Source organism: Periplaneta americana, chromosome 12 (genome assembly GCF_040183065.1).
Source record: "Periplaneta americana isolate PAMFEO1 chromosome 12, P.americana_PAMFEO1_priV1, whole genome shotgun sequence".
NCBI lineage: Eukaryota > Metazoa > Arthropoda > Insecta > Blattodea > Blattidae > Periplaneta > Periplaneta americana.
This window is the reverse complement of record NC_091128.1, coordinates 146374875-146391683: the sequence shown is the minus strand read 5'-3', so window position 1 is coordinate 146391683 and position 16809 is coordinate 146374875. Positions and strand designations below refer to the sequence as shown.

Here is a 16809-nt window from a genome sequence, read left to right as displayed (position 1 = left end):
CTAAAATACAATTGTTAAATTCGACAAACTTTTAGACCTGTTTTGTTGACAAAACTGAATTTAAAATGTCGAAAGATCAATATGTTAAATAAATTACTTGTGACAGTTTTTTTTCGTGTCCTACAGCACCTTATGGGCAAACTGGCAATTGTAATTATGAAGTATCGGCAATTCTTAGGTTTTTATAACACGAACACGGAAGTTTACGGGTAGATGGTGTGTGCACATCTCTACTAAAACAATTCACAGTATACATGTCAATTCTAGATCTATTACCTCAACCTGCTAACTTTAAGTGAATTTATCTTTTTGTCCTAAAACTTTTATCCAAAAAAGTTCACATTGAAGCTAATTTTATAGACTATACAGTCAACTCCCAATAATTCGCATGCAGTTAATTCACCCTGCGGACAATTCACGATCTTTTTTGGGGGGAGGAGGGGGGCAAAGTGACATTGCCATTTCTGTTTCTACTCGATTTACACTCTCTTCCTTCCTCTTAAGAAATCTGCAATCTAAAATCAGAAAAAAATTAATAATCCTCTAAGAAACAAAGAAAGATGACAAATTATCTTTGTTAAATTAAAGTGTTTTATGTATATTTTGTAAAACTTGTGTTTCTTGATTTAAGATGGGCAACTTATGAGCAAACTGACTGTTGTAATTATGAATTATCAACAATTCTTAGATTTTTATAAAACGAACGCACAAGTTTATGAGTAGGTGGTGTGTGCACATCTCTATTAAAACAATTCACAGTATGACATGCCAATTCTAGATCTGTTATCTCAACAGGCTAATTTTAAGTGGATTTATTTTTTTTTCCTAAAAAAAGTTTTAATTGAAGCTAATTTTATAGACTATACAGTCGACTCCCGATAATTCACGTGCAGTTAATTCACTTTGCGAGTAATTCACGATCTTTTTTGGAGGAGGGGGGGACGAAATGACATTGTCATTTCTGTTTTTACTTTATTTACACTCTCTTCCTTCCTCTTAAGAAATCTGCAGTCTAAAACCAGAAAAAAATTAATAACCCTCTGAGAAACAAAGAAAGATGACAAATTATTTTTGTTAAGTTAAAGTGTTTTATGTATATTTTGTAAAACTTGTGTTTCTTGATTTAAGATTCTATTCCACTGCAGTATTGTATAACATATCATGTTTCGTCCACACCTGTGGAGTCACAGTCAGCGCGTCTGGCCGCGAGACGAGGTGGCCCGGGTTCGAACCCAGGTCGGGGCAAGTTACCTGGTTGGGGTTTTTTCCGCGGTTTTCCCTCAACCCAATACGAGCAAATGCTGGGTAACTTTCGGTGCTGGACCCCGGACTCATTTCACTGGCATTATCACCTTCATTTCATTCAGACGCTAAATAACCTAGATGCTGATACAGCATCGTAAAATAACCAAATAAAATAAAATAAATATAATGTTTCAAAATGTCTTGCACTATTTTACATTTAGCATTTGATTTTGAAGTGCATTTTAGTAATCAAACCTTTCAGAGTAACTTTTGCTGGACTTTAAGTAATAATAAAAATTTTGAGGATAATTCGCGATTTTCGATATTTCGCGGAAGTTAGTGCATTAATTACCGTGAATTATCGGGAATTGACTGTATATATAACCTATACTCATTCGTCTGCATTCTTACATCATCATCATCACCACCATCATCATCATTTTTTTAAGCACATCTTAACGTTTTTCCATTCCCAATCTCCATACAGCCTTGTCATCCCAACTTCCTCCAAGTTCTCTCTCTTCCATCAATAAATCGTTGCACTTTGCAAAGCCAACTTCATCTGGGTCTTCTGTGGTGCCTTCATTCTTCTGGCATCCATTCTTCTGATGTAGCAATACCATTTGCATTTTTTGTTCTCTATTTTATCTGAAATAGTTTTCTGGTTCATACCCATCATGTTCATTATGATCTCATTATGTAATTTTTAAGTTTGGATTTATGAGCTGCACGCTTTATAAAATTCTGATCCCTTTAGTTGACTTGCCACACTTCACAGAGATAAATAATGATGCTCTGAACTATAATTCTGCATATATCATGATCTTAACTCTCCTCTCTCTCTGTTTGCTCCAGAGTACTGAGTTTGGTACTGAAATTGCTTTTCTTCTTTACTTGACTCATTCATTTCAGTATTGTAAACAGTGTTATTACTGAGAGTAACACCAAAGTAAATATATAACTCTCTAACTGTTCAACAAAACTATCTTCTAGTGTTACGGCTCCAGTATCTCAATTTCCTTTACACATGTATTTAGTTTTTGAAATGTTAATGACTAGATCCCAATTTCCATATTGTTCCATCAGTTTATGAGTCATTTATGCTGAGTCATCTTTATCTCGAGCAGCCAATACCATTTTCATTTTTTCATTACATTTATTGTATTCCATAGATCTTACACCAGCATTGTGGTTCTCAGAAGTTAAAGAAGCCAAAATTTATACAAAAATATGCAATACATACAAACAGATTATTTCAATTTACCAGCATAAATTCTACTTTTAAGTAGAAGGTATGAATATGCAGTAATTTTGTTCTCAACCTACTCTCTCTCTTCAAAGCTTTTACATGTATCTTTCATGCACACTGTCATTATTCTGATATTTTTGTTTACAAAAGAAAGCTATGTTTAGCTTCAGATGAATTGCCTCAGAATATTAATCCATATTTCATTATAGAATTAAATGTCATTTTAAAGGTATTTATATTGCCAATAGAAGACAAGGATCTTAATGCATAACAGGCAGAACTCAATTTAGGAGTAATATATTCTATTTGTGTTTTTCAGTTCAAAAGATCAGTTCCATTTAACCTAATATTGCAGAAAAACTGAGCAATATTATGTGTACTAAATTTGATTACATTGCTTTTATCAACATTTTATGTTACAATGTTTTATTTGGACCAATAATTCATATAATTCAGAATATTGAAAACTAGTCTTACAGTGTGATAAATACAAATATCTTAAATGCATTCGGTTTTGCTTGTTATTCAAGTTTTATGTAAAGGATACAGAAAAGAATATACGAGGCGTGTTCTTAAAGTAAGTTCCGTTTTCAATTATAGCCGTCACATCACTGCAATCGTTATTTTGTGCATGCATATTTTCTTCTTCAATCTTCAGACAAGCTGTGCATGCAGTTTCAGAGCTTCAGTCTGTGTGTGGGGTCAGTTATGATCAGTTGAAATGTTTAAAGTGATCGAGCACCCCGCCGACTGTGAGATGCGCTCTGTTATCCATTTCTTGAATGCGAGAAACATTAAACCAGCTGACATTCATCGTCAACTTTGTGATGTGTATGGTGATGATGCCATTAGTGATGGAATGGTCAGGAGATGGGTTAGGAAGTTCAAAGAGGGCCGCGTCTCTGTGCATGACGAGCAGCATACCGTTCGGCCATCTTTGGTCAATGACAATTTGGTGCGTATATATTTTTTTGATGTACAGAAGTACATATGATATTTCCATGCAGATATTCTGCGTCATCATATGATGAAAGAGTGATGGAACGGAGAAAAATTCTCTCCGGCGCCGGGATTTGAACCCGTTCCATCACTCTTTCATCATATGATGACGCAGAATATCTGCATGGAAATATCATATGTACTTCGGTACATCAAAATATATATGATATGCGTAATAAATCACTTTGTGATTTAAGACGGCGCCTATACCGTCGGATCCCGGCCAACCAGTCACTCATCCGAGTGCACCTCAACACATGTATGGACTTCGGTCCTGCGTTCATAGACATCTATGACGTAGTGCAGAGGGCGGCCACTAGAGGGAACCCAAGAGATGGAGCTTAATCTGAGACGATTCTAACCGGCGTCGGGGTTGTATCCGGTGTGGCTTAGTGGATAAGCATCAGCACGTAAAGCTGAAAACCCGGGTTCAAATCCCGGCGCCGGAGAGAATTTTTCTCCGTTCCATCACTCTTTCATCATAATTTGGTGCGTGCTGTCGATGAAAAAAATCATGAGGACAGGAACAAATTGACCATCCCTCCTACAGCCCGGATTTGGTTCCGAGTGACTTTCATCTCTTCCAGCACCTCAAGAAATTCCTCGGTGGTCAACGTTTTGATGGTGACGACACCCAAAATCTCATCTCGAAATTTGGCTGGAAACAAATTGACCATCCCCCCCCTACAGCCCGGATTTGGCTCCGAGTGACTTTCATCTCTTCCTGCACCTCAAGAAGTTCCTCGGTGGTCAACGTTTTGATGGTGATGACACCCAAAATCTCATCTCGAAATTTGGCTCGGAATTAATTGACCATTCCCCCTACAGCCCGGATTTGGCTCCGAGTGACTTTCATCTCTTCCTGCACCTCAAGAAGTTCCTCGGTGGTCAACGTTTTGATGGCGACGACACCCAAAATCTCATCTCGAAATTTGGCTCGGAATTAATTGACCATTCCCCCTACAGCCCGGATTTGGCTCCGAGTGACTTTCATCTCTTCCTGCACCTCAAGAAGTTCCTCGGTGGTCAACGTTTTGATGGCGACGACACCCAAAATCTCATCTCGAAATTTGGCTCGGAACAAATTGACCATCCCCCCTACAGCCCGGATTTGGTTCCGAGTGACTTTCATCTCATCCTGCACCTCAAGCAGTTCCTCAGTGGTCAACGTTTTGATGGCGACGACACCCAAAATCTCATCTCGAAATTTGGCTGGAAACAAATTGACCATTCCCCCCTACAGCCCGGATTTGGCTCCGAGTGACTTTCATCTCTTCCTGTACCTCAAGAAGTTCCTCTGTGTCAACGTTTTGATGGCGACGAAGTGAAAACAGCAGTGCGGGAGTGATTCGCATTGCAGGCGGGCGAATTCTACAATGAGGGGATAGAAAGACTTGTGCCACAACTTGATAAATGCCTCAATAATGGTGGAGATTATGTTGAGAAGTAACTGAAGTGTGGGGAATACAATGCAACAAAAATAGTTTGTAAATATCTTCCCGTTTACTTACTACACCCTTTTGGAACTTACTTTAAGAACACGCCTCGTAGTATTACTTTCTTCAAGAGCCAAAGGTGTCATTTCATGTTGCACTGTTTTATTCAGTACAATGATTCAATAATATTGTAATTTATGAAGTTCTATTCTCCAAAATATGTATTCAGAATAATGATTCACTTATTTAGGTCACATTTTTTTAAATCAAGTTGACTTATGTCGAAGTTACATCACTGTAGTACAGAAAATTGTAATCATGTTTAGATGTTTGTGATGTGTAACAAAATTATCAAGAGAAATTGTGCGAACACAAAAAAGAGAAACTGGGAATAAACTGAAAGGAATATCATTAAATAAATCAGGCCACTATACTGAAGAAATAGAATTCGTCAATTATACTGTACAACTGTCACAATTTGATTCCCAGTTGATGAGCTTGATTTTAAAATGGCTGTTAAGATCTATATATATATTCTCAAGGGAAGTACGAGCATCAAGAAAATTAATGTACTTATAACAAGACATGCCAGTAATATTTAAGTGACACACTGCTTTCACTGGAGAATTGGTTGACAATGAATTGGTTAGCAAAACATTTTTAAATCTTATGATAATAAGAAAAGATGTTTATACTACAGGATTTCATTAAAAAATAAAAGTGATAAATTCGAAGTGCCAGCCGAGAAAAGTTATCTCTGGGACAGCCTCGCAAGAAAGGGTATATGAGAATACGAGAAATTAATAATTTTATCTTCTGAAAAATGATCCAGTTCTGATGAGCATGTGTGTTTATTCTACACATCAAATAATGTTTCATTGGAAACTGAATATGCAAAAGAAATTAGAACAAAAAAATGCAAGAGGGTTTGTGAAATTTAAATATTGTCATTGTTTATTACAAAAGATATTAATTTGAAATTTCTTCTAAATTTTCAGAGCAAAATGAAAATGGTCCCACCATTTGCTACAAGGAAAAAAGTAGAAAACAATTCAAAGTCCTAAGCTCCAAAGACGAGATTTTTTTAAATATTTAAAATACACTATTTTAACAAGAAGTATTCCTGTAAATGAAACCACGAATGGATACGTGTTCTTGAATGTCAAATTATTTCACGTACAATTTTGTATTTGAATTTAAGTTTCTACAAATGTATCTTTCTTAAAAATAAAGTTTAACACTTATTTTCTTGAATACATCTACTGTACATGATTGTGTCAACTAATTAGCATTTGCTTACTAGCTATATCATTGGGTGAAAAATCACACTGTTCCAATCACGTATTTCCTACCAGAACTGTGAGAAAATTAAATTTGGACAAGTAACCCCAATGTAGGTTTAAATTTGACCTGAATTCCGAAAGATATTAGACTATTTCATCTATTACAGTTGTCTGTTATTATGTTTGAAAATTCAACAATCCTAAGCTAATGCAAATCCACTAGTAACCCCAATGCAGGTTTAAATTTGACCCAAATTCCGAAAAATATTAGACTATTTCATCTATTACAGTTGTCTGTCTGTTACTATGTTCGAAAATTCAACAATCCTAAGCTAATGCAAATCCATCTAGTAGTTTGAAGAAAAGATTGTACACAGTACACAATGACATAAGAAATTTTTTAATATATACCGTGTATATGCTGTATTTGAAAGTCATCAATATGATACAGCTGCAGGCTGTATTAGAAAGTGATTAATATGATACAGCTGTACGGTCCTATTTAAATTCAAACCTTTTTTCATCTTACTAAATATCTGCAAATGACTATCAAGTACACTCACACAAGTTGAGTCTTTAGTAACAAATATAATTAATATACTTCTAACCGAATCTGAACAAACTACTATTCTTCAATCCAGTAACCATTTGGCAAAACAATTTAAGAAATGACTTTGTTTCATTATTTACATTTTGAAGTTGGGAAACAGACATTATAGAAATCTTTTTAAGTACCCTGAGAGTGACTTTTAGATATTAAATAATTCCACAAACCTGCAGACTTACTAAAGGCTTTACCAACAACCAAAAAGTATTTAAAAATAGGCTTAAGCACTTTACTAATAGACGGTAATTATACAAAGTATTTAAAGGGTGTAAATTATATTTTGTCATTGAAGTGTTGTATCAGTGAAGAATTATGTTGTGTCAGTGAAGTGTGTTGTGTAAGTGAAATGTATTCCTGTCAGCGAAGCTTTATAGTTTATAGTGGCAGTGCAAAGTATTTGAACAGTCAAATGTTTTTGAAGTGTTAGTGAAATCAGAATAGATTCAGTGAAATGTATCGTAGTTCCAGTGCAGTGAGTGAGTTGACAGCGAAATGAGTGTAATTACTTGTGCAGATATGAACATATCATACTCGTGGGTTTTAGTTCGAACTTAGATTTAAGATACAAATTAGCTTTATTTTAAATGTTATTTTAAGTGATCGTGTTTCATTTAATTTAGGATATTCCCTGTTATTATTATTATTATTATTATTATTATTATAAATTATTGTTAGTATTAATTATTAGTATTATTATTAATTGTATTTTTAATTAATAAGTTTATTATTGTCATTATTGAGTGTAATTAGTTACCACTGCCACCGGGTATATATACATTGCAGTGTGAATAAATACATACAATTCTGAAAACAAATAACTGTCCTCAAACATATTATTAATTAAATAAGTAACAGGAAACTCTGTTATCCTAACCTATTATGATTAAAAGGCAAATTCCCTTCTTCTCTACATTACAACTTAAGATGTCAACATTGACAGTATAATTAAATGAAATCGTTTCATGAGAATTGATCTATAAAGATCTGGTACAGACAAACGAATTGACAGTAAGTTACTGAAGAACTCCATATATATAATGACATGACTATTTTTCATTTGGATGCAACTATATCATGCCACATCTTGAACACACATTTGTGCAAGCTTCAGTTATTATCTAAACAGCTAACTGCCCACACTCTACAACATTAAATGTGTAAATTTACATACACAAATAACATTAAGTTAATTATGGATAACTGACATGCATCACTTATTGGAAATATTTACAGAGCGAAGAGGAATAAATGAAAAAAACTATTACAGTACCTTAAAATAAGCTCTTCATCAATGTACTGCAAAAGACTCCTGTAGGTAAAAAAAATACACAGAAATTCTAAGCACAGCATTACAAAGACTTTAGGTCTAGTACGTATACAATTATGAACAGGTGTCCTCTGAACAAGATTAGGTATCTCTGTCATCTATTCACTGCTAGCAGTGAAGAGAACTTGTGATTACTAATCTTATTCAAAAGAAAGCACCTTGCAAATGCAGAAAGTAAATCAATAATTTACCAAAGTCTGTACTTAATGAACTGAAGTACCGGTAATTTATTCAAATAAAACTGGAATATCACCACTTATGAATTCAACTATGTTTCCAAAAAGAACAAATTTAAGTATCAGACATTAGTTAAATTAATAGGAAATTCATGAGAAAGTAATGTACTACTATTAAGAGAAGATATAAGTTCAGAATTTTAACTACTTGCATAATTCAAAGTCGATGCTTTTTGTAATTAGTGAAATCTTGGTAACTATGTTTGCAAGACAATACTATCATAATCTAAATGAATACTACTTTATTAATAAAAATAAGAAAACAATGCGACTCAGATTGAATAAGAACTAATCAACTTAATATTATGGATTCTCCCATTCAATACTTATTTTGCAAAAAAATGTACTACGTCTAGGTTCACTTCTTCTAAGCCAGCAGTTTAACAGAAGCTAGAACTTAGCAGCAAGATAGTTATGTAAGTATTATACCGTACAGTGATTTAACACAGAATGTATTAATTCCTCATAAAATCAAAGCAATATTTCCATATCCATCTTGATTACACAACGTTTAACACTATATCACTTTGGAATATGTATGATAAGGCTTTCTTGTGTTTAATTCTAATGTACCTTGTTTACATGTTTCGACCTATTTATGGGTCATCCTCAGAACTGGTCGTTGTTGGTCTTGGCGCCTCTTGTTTTGTTTCCTGTGAGGGTGTGTTCGTGTGGTATGATGTAGAGTCAAAGAGTGTGTGTGTTCTAGTCAATATGAAATATACAGACACACGAAAACACACCCCAACGAAATTCTGAACACACAACTCAATTTCAGAACACACACACTCTTTGACTCTACATTATACCACACGAACACACCCTCACAGGAAACAAAACAAGAGGCGCCAAGACCAACAACGACCAGTTCTGAGGATGACCCATAAATAGGTCGAAACATGTAAACAAGGTACATTAGAATTTAACACAAGAAAGTCTTATCATACATATTCCAATATTTCCAGTTTATCTTACTGTAAATAACTTCTACATGAAACTATGTAAAACATAAAACAAAATAAACCGAAAAATATTTGTTTCTATATTATGACATATAAAAATTTATAAATATACAATCATTCCCTCCTTTGATGTCTACTTTTATTATAAATACATGAATGATTCATAAATTTTTTACCTGTAATAATACATTTCAAGTTTGAATCTTTTGTTGAATTAACTTTATTTCAAGTTTTAATCTGATATCAGTCTATATCTGCAACACATATCCAATACCCAACTACCTAGTGTAATGCCTTTTATTTGTCTGTGTTTTTAAATTGCATCTCCAACTTTAATTTATTAGCTCGTGTATAAAATTATATTCTAAAATTCAGTATTATGTTCACTGTAACCAGCTTATACTTATTTTTCTGATACTTCTTGTTATTTGCATCCGTACAAATAATATATATCAACAGGTGTAAATTAAGACATTCAAGGGGAATCATAATCTATGTGAGCTTTGGAGTGTAAATTACTTTACAAGACCAGATATTACAAAATTCAACAAAGATTTTGTATGCTGATCTCAACTAAGGGACTTCACAGTTTGTGAAATTGAAAAAAACAAATTAAATCGCATATAATAATAGTAATAAATTTGAATACTAAGAAACGGATTTACATCAATATCTTAAGAAATCCAACACCTCTAGACAGAAATTCTGCAGACTATGTATCCTATTTTTAAATTCTTGTACTTTTAGACATAAAAACTCGTGAATTAAACTGATATCGCATGAATAACATCAAACTTCTTTGAATTTATTGCAACTGTCTTTTGTAGAAATGATTTCATTATGCTATAAACTTAAACAGATTCAGGTTTGGGAAAGTGGCGACTAATTTTGAATTGTACGCACAATATTTACAAATTATTATTTATTTAACGATGCTTGCAACTGCCGAGGTTATATCAGCTTCACCGGTGTGCTGGAATTTTGTCCTGCAGGAGTTCTTTTACATGCCAGTAAATCTACTGACATGAGCCTGTTGCATTTAAGCACACTTAAATGCCATCGACCTGGGCCGGAATCGAATCTGCAATCTCGAGCCAGAAGGCCAGCACTATACCGACTGTGCTACCCAGGCCAACAATTGTATGTATATTTCTAAAAAAAATATCCGACTTGATGAATTGTATGTATATTTCTATAAAAATATCTGACTTGATGAATTTTACATACATTTCTAGAAAAATATCTGATTTAATAACTTTTGCCAAAATATGGACGCATGAAGTGACAAACAGAGATAAAATTTCTAGAATTCTTGCCCAAGATTATTGAATTAAATCACAACATAATGCCTGATATGTATAAGGGGAAGTTCAACTACAACTGAGAAGTATATCTTATAAAAGTTTATATTTAAAAAGAATTATCGGAAATTTTTTTAGTCTTCTATCATTAATCAGCATTATTATTAATTACTTTAACGATTTTTATAGTGATCATACATTAATTTATTTATTAATCAAAAACATATTATCAGTTAGTTTGATCGTGTGAATAAGAAATTATATGTTTTATAAAACATGTATCAGTTGGATAACAAAATGCTACATAAACAGTAAAACCCTGCTTAACCGAACTTCTCTTGACCAAAACTCGATTTAGCCAGAACAGTGGAGTAAAAATACATACCATATTTTTGGACCATACACACTTTGTTCTTAAAAATGCTGTCTAAAACATAACTGCGTCTTATGTACCAAAGATCTGTGAATGCATGCCAATGTGGCAGCTTCCATCTTGTTCTCACTCCACAGCAAGTTTACAAATAAGGGCGTGTGTCCTTTAAGGAATGCAACAGATAGAGAAATCTGCTTTCCGCACCCTCTTCACTTGTTTTGCGTTCAGTAGCAGCCAGCTAGTGTATGTTTGTCTCGTCAAGTGAACGTTATTCTTTGTCTACATATCTACCTTTTGCTCCTTGGGGTAGGTAGCCCAAGAATTGTGGAAGCAATTATAGCTGAATGAGAAGTGACAACTGATTTCGCATATATTCACTTCTGTAGACATTAAGCAGTTGTAAGTGCACTAACGAAAATAGCACTCGTGGATTATCCCCCCTCCCCAAAAAAAAACATTATCCAAAACGTCTCTGCCCCTTTAGTTCGGATAAACAGGGTTCTACTGTATGTAAGTCAAAACTAATAAAAAAAGGAAGAAGTTTTATGTTATCTATATTTAAGCAAAAAACGGTTTTTCATGACTGATGATATAAAATTAAATATATTTAAACCAATAAAATTAAACATATTTAAACTAATTCTGTCAAAGACAACCGTCAGTATTTATAAATGTAGAAGTTTTACAGTAAACCAACTTCTAAATATGTCATACAACTATAAATCCCTTAAATTTCTCATATGAAAAGGTCAATTTGTTCCGTACACAACTCAGAGATATCCTTCATTTATGACATTCATGCAAAGACATTAACAATCATGCCACATATAACGATGAATTATATTGCAATATTACGAAGCCAAGATTGAAAACAAAACATGCAATAGCTTGCACCACTAGCATGCAATGTACATCATGCTTCATAATGCTCATGGACAGCACCTATCCCTCCCTCCCAACGGAACCGATAACCATGTCAGAATGTTAGAAGAGCGATAGTGTCATAAATTATCTCATAAACTTTTCCTTTTTCTAATTTTATATATATAAACAACAAAAATATATGTGATTACATCAACTCTTCAAGAGGAAAAATTCCTGTCTTTTGCGGAAAGTGATATATCTGTATACTTACATTTAATCACAATAACGAAAAAATAATTAAACTAATTATACATTTACAAGAAAAATTGAAGTAACTTTCCCACGCGCACGCACGCACACATCACTGATATCTACCCTTCAAATAATGCCTCATTTTATAGATGAGAAACTGGACAATTATGATTTCAAATGAAAATGCTGACGCATGAAAAGACCTCTCATAACAAGCTCCATATTATGTACAGTTGTCAAAAGAAAAAGTGGCCGCTCTCCAGAAGCAAAGTTCCCTTCGGGTATCTTCGCTACAGTTCGGAGACAAACTTGAACAAGGCCCGAACTCCCAATCTTTAAATAATTAAGCGAGCACTCTACCACTGGTCTATGAGATGCAGATATAAAATAATTCCATAGTTCCGGAACTGCTTCTACAAGGACATGCATCGTGTAACATCGCTGTGACCCGAAGTGGACTTAGAAAATTTTCGCTGTTCACGACTGCGGCTACTTTTTTTTTTTTTTTTGACAACTGTACCTACATGAGATAGGTGAAAGTTTCACACTAAACATGGTTCTGATAAGATCAGCTCACTGTGTTTACAACAGTAACAGAAAAATTACAGAAAAATATTAACTAACTCACTATGATCTACAGGCCTAATACACGAACTATATCGAAGCGAACACAATATCGTTATACCACAAAAATGGGTATCAGTCCTTTCAAAATACGTGCTACCCTTACTCATCAGTAGGCAAACATTTATGAAATAGCAATTCTGATAAGAACAGTACAGTGTGCATGTGTTGCTGTTCTCCTACATACTTTCAATGACTTCTTATGGTGTAAAAAGTATATAATGTATGCACACTACATCTCTTCTATGTCACATACAATTATACATTCAAACACAATATGATGAAGCTTCGATTATCATTGTTATTTCATTCCACTAAACTCGGATAGTTATCGAAACAATGACAATCAAATCATTTACACACATTTAATTTTGATAAACATGTTTCTTTTAGGTTATTTACTTACTTACTTACTTACAAATGGCTTTTAAGGAACCCGAAGGTTCATTGCCGCCCTCACATAAGCCCGCCAGCGGTCCCTATCCTGTGCAAGATTAATCCAGTCTCTATCATCATACCCCACCTCCCTCAAATCCATTTTAATATTATCCTCCCATCTACGTCTCGGCCTCCCTAAAGGTCTTTTTCCCTCCGGTCTCCCAACTAACACTCTATATGCATTTCTGGATTCGCCCATACGTGCTACATGCCCTGCCCATCTCAAACGTCTGGATTTCAAGTTCCTAATTATGTCAGGTGAAGAATACAATGCGTGCAGTTCTGTGTTGTGTAACTTTCTCCATTCTCCTGTAACTTCATCCCGCTTAGCTTAGAAAAACATTACACATTACAAGAAATATCATCCCTTTACACTATCACCTTCATTTGACTTAATTTAATAAAAAACTATTAAATCTATTATTTTTATAGGACTTCAACAGAAAGGGTTAACAAATGGTGAAAAAATTCAATAAACATCAAATTGCATTTCAATAGGACGCCATTTCGTTTACCGACTTTGACATTGAAATTAACAGCTAACATGGTTTTAAATGCCTACGTCATAGGACAGTGGGCCTGCAGAATACAACAAAATGCTGTGATAATATCGACAGCTTAGAGCACAAATATTGTATGTCCACTTTCTCCAATTTCGAGAAACTTTGAAAGAAGTGTTTCCTGTTGCATATATGTTATAGAAATAATGCAGCAAAATATAATTTTTATATTAATAATGTTTCATACAATATAATACAATACTTGTGCTGAATGAAGATTTAGCCTCACACTATCAGTATATCACCATATTTCAATTTTGATCAGAAATGGAGACACAATATCTGTGCTCTAAGCCATCGATATAGAAACCAAACTTTCGTAACAAAGTAAAAGATTTGTATTATGGTACTACAAGTATTAAGAGTAACAGAAAAAAAGGATTGAAAACTGTCACTTAAATCAAAAGATAAAGTGTTCTACTTTCAATATTTCGAAAGACATGTGTGATAATGTCAAGATGTTATCTATGTAGAGAACACGAGAGAAAGTACATAAAAAAATGAAGACAGGTAGTCCCCTTCTGTTAATTTATTAGTGTTGTGCACTACAGGCACTATGTTTGGTTCAAGTTTGTCAAGTATGGCAAACTGATATTCGCTGATGTTCAATCTACAGGAGTAGGCCTGTCGTGTTTTTTCCATTTTGCTATAAAAATATTCGCTGTCCTCCATTCCTTCATGTTTTAACTACTTAAGGATTTTAGCACAGATCTCGCGATTAGTGTTCATATGAAATAGACGAGGTTTGTAATGTTTTCGTTGCCTCTCTCATGTTCGAACATTGAAGGACACTATGATTTATCTACATTAAAATTAAATGCTTTCATTACTTTAACTGTCCATTACAGTCATTGTTTATGTTGCCAAATTTGTATATATTTATTGATGACTGTTTTAACTATCATATGCGAAATTTTATGTACATGGGTTATGTACACGATTCATTTATCTGCATCAAAATCACTAATATACTGACGACTACAACAAAAACAACAACGAAGATTATAACTACAACAAGAACAACATAATATAGCAATATTTGTCACCTAATACCTTATATAAAATTGTTATCCAACAAATTTAAGCGCAACATTTCAACTCTCCATCTTTGTACAGTCTGGCTTCAGTATTACAGAAAACAAACAGAAAATGGGACAATTGTTCAGAAGCTTCTTTATGATAGATAAACCATTTTCAGAAGAATATGCCCAGAAACACATTTCCCAAAAAAAAAATAAAAAAATAAAAAAAAAAAAATAATTACTTTACAAAATTATAATTTAATTAAAAGTTGTCAACTTATTTTTTTGTTTAAAACAATTTACTCATTCTCAATTCAATTCCAGAGAATCAAACAAACTAGAACACTCTTGGCAACTGTAATTCCTGCATTGCTTTACATTCGCCTTTGTTCTTCTTCTCTTTATCTGTCCCATTTCCATCAATAGCTCCTCTTCACTTCCACTATCTGCCTCACTTGAAATTTCACTCTTGTCACTGAATTCACTGCACTGATTCACACTTATTCTTTTTCACTTTTTCCGCTTCCACTTATCCCCTCCTTACTATCATTTATTGCTTTAACATTTTCGCTTTTTCCTATCTCCTTCTTCTTTCGTGCCCCCAAGTTTCTTATGTTAATCTTCTTCACAGTCTGCCTTTTGAACGTTGTTCCCAATACATTTCCCACTAAGCTTCCTTTTTCCTTCATATTCATACTCTCATCTCTGGGTTTACTGACTAAGTTTGGCCATCACAGTTTAATTATATTGTCATCCATTCTATCTTGGTCATTGTTCTTTCATGCGATTCCTGACCTCAGCTAGAGCCCATATCGACAACAGTCCTTATCATCACCAGACAGTCCCTACACAGCAACAAGACGTTACGTCCCTTGGCTTATGGAGGGAGTGTAGCAATGAATTCAATGATCTCTCTCCATCTGACGCACAAACAATATTCAGTATCAGGACCCAAAATGCGCTGTCTGGTCATCACTATCACACTTAAACTCCTTTCACCACGCTTGAGGTTTAGCTCTGAGTCTAACCACTCCCTTGTTCCAGTAGACTGTTTTATTCTTGAGAACAGGTTTTCAATTTTTCCTGAATTTACATCAATGACTTTTTTTCTGCAGCGTTGGTCTGTTTTCGAACACTTCCAACCCTCTCATCATTTACACTTTACAATCGGTCTCGTTCCCTTTCCTAAACTTACATGCAATTCTTTCAAATTCTCTCGTCATTGTAAGCTGGTTCATTGCTGCTGTCAATCAAACTATGTACAGCTAACTAATTATATTTTGACTGCAAATATTTACAGTTTTAATTTTGTCTTACTATCTAATGTAGTAGTAAACTGAAGTTGCAAATACAATCGAAAATAGTTCTAATGAAAATTAAAATTTCATGCTTCTGTACATGGCATGAAGGCATTAAATAATGAAATGTTTATGGGATTTTCAAGTAGAAGTTTTCTTTGTATATCTTAAGAAATTTGCCTCACAGCTATTCAGATCATATACACATCACAGGATCTTCTATTGTGTGAACCCAATGCTTTTGATGAGAAAATATCTGCTACCTAACTGAGATTACATTTAGCTTTAAAAAAAAATATTTCTGTGCACCTTGAATTCTGGAAATCCATTTCTCAATGGCAAACATGAGAAGATGAGAAATGACTTATGACATGTATCAATATGATGAAAGATGATTGGAACGGAGAAAAATTCTCTCCAGATTTGAATCCAGGTTTTCAGCTCTATGTGCTGACACTCTATCCACTAAGCCACACTGGATTCCCATCCCGATGTCGGATCGAATCCTCTCAGTTTAAGTACCACCTCTTGGGTTCCCTCTAGTGGCCTACCCTCATGCACTGCGTCATAGATGTATGACAGTGGCACAATGTCCATACATGTGCAGAGATGCACTCGTTTTGAGTGACTAAGTGGCCGGGATCCGACGGAGTAAGTGCCATCTTAAATCACTAAGTGATTATTATTCGCATATCATATATTATTACTATGTACCGAAGTACATATGATATTC

The 16809-nt window shown here is 34.1% G+C and overlaps 1 protein-coding gene across 14 annotated transcripts in view; it reads right to left on the bottom strand.

The window, feature by feature from the left end:
• hppy (MAP4K3-like protein hppy) overlaps nt 1-16809 on the bottom strand; it is a 136067-nt gene that overhangs the window by 69382 nt on the left and 49876 nt on the right. For 8 of the 14 annotated variants that reach the window (XM_069842162.1, XM_069842163.1, XM_069842168.1 and 5 more), the window contains one exon: nt 8090-8128. The exons of the other annotated variants lie outside the window; for them this stretch is intronic. In XM_069842162.1, coding sequence (XP_069698263.1) covers nt 8090-8128 — 39 coding nt within the window. The remainder of the gene's footprint in view (nt 1-8089; nt 8129-16809) is intronic. 14 annotated transcript variants of the gene reach the window in all.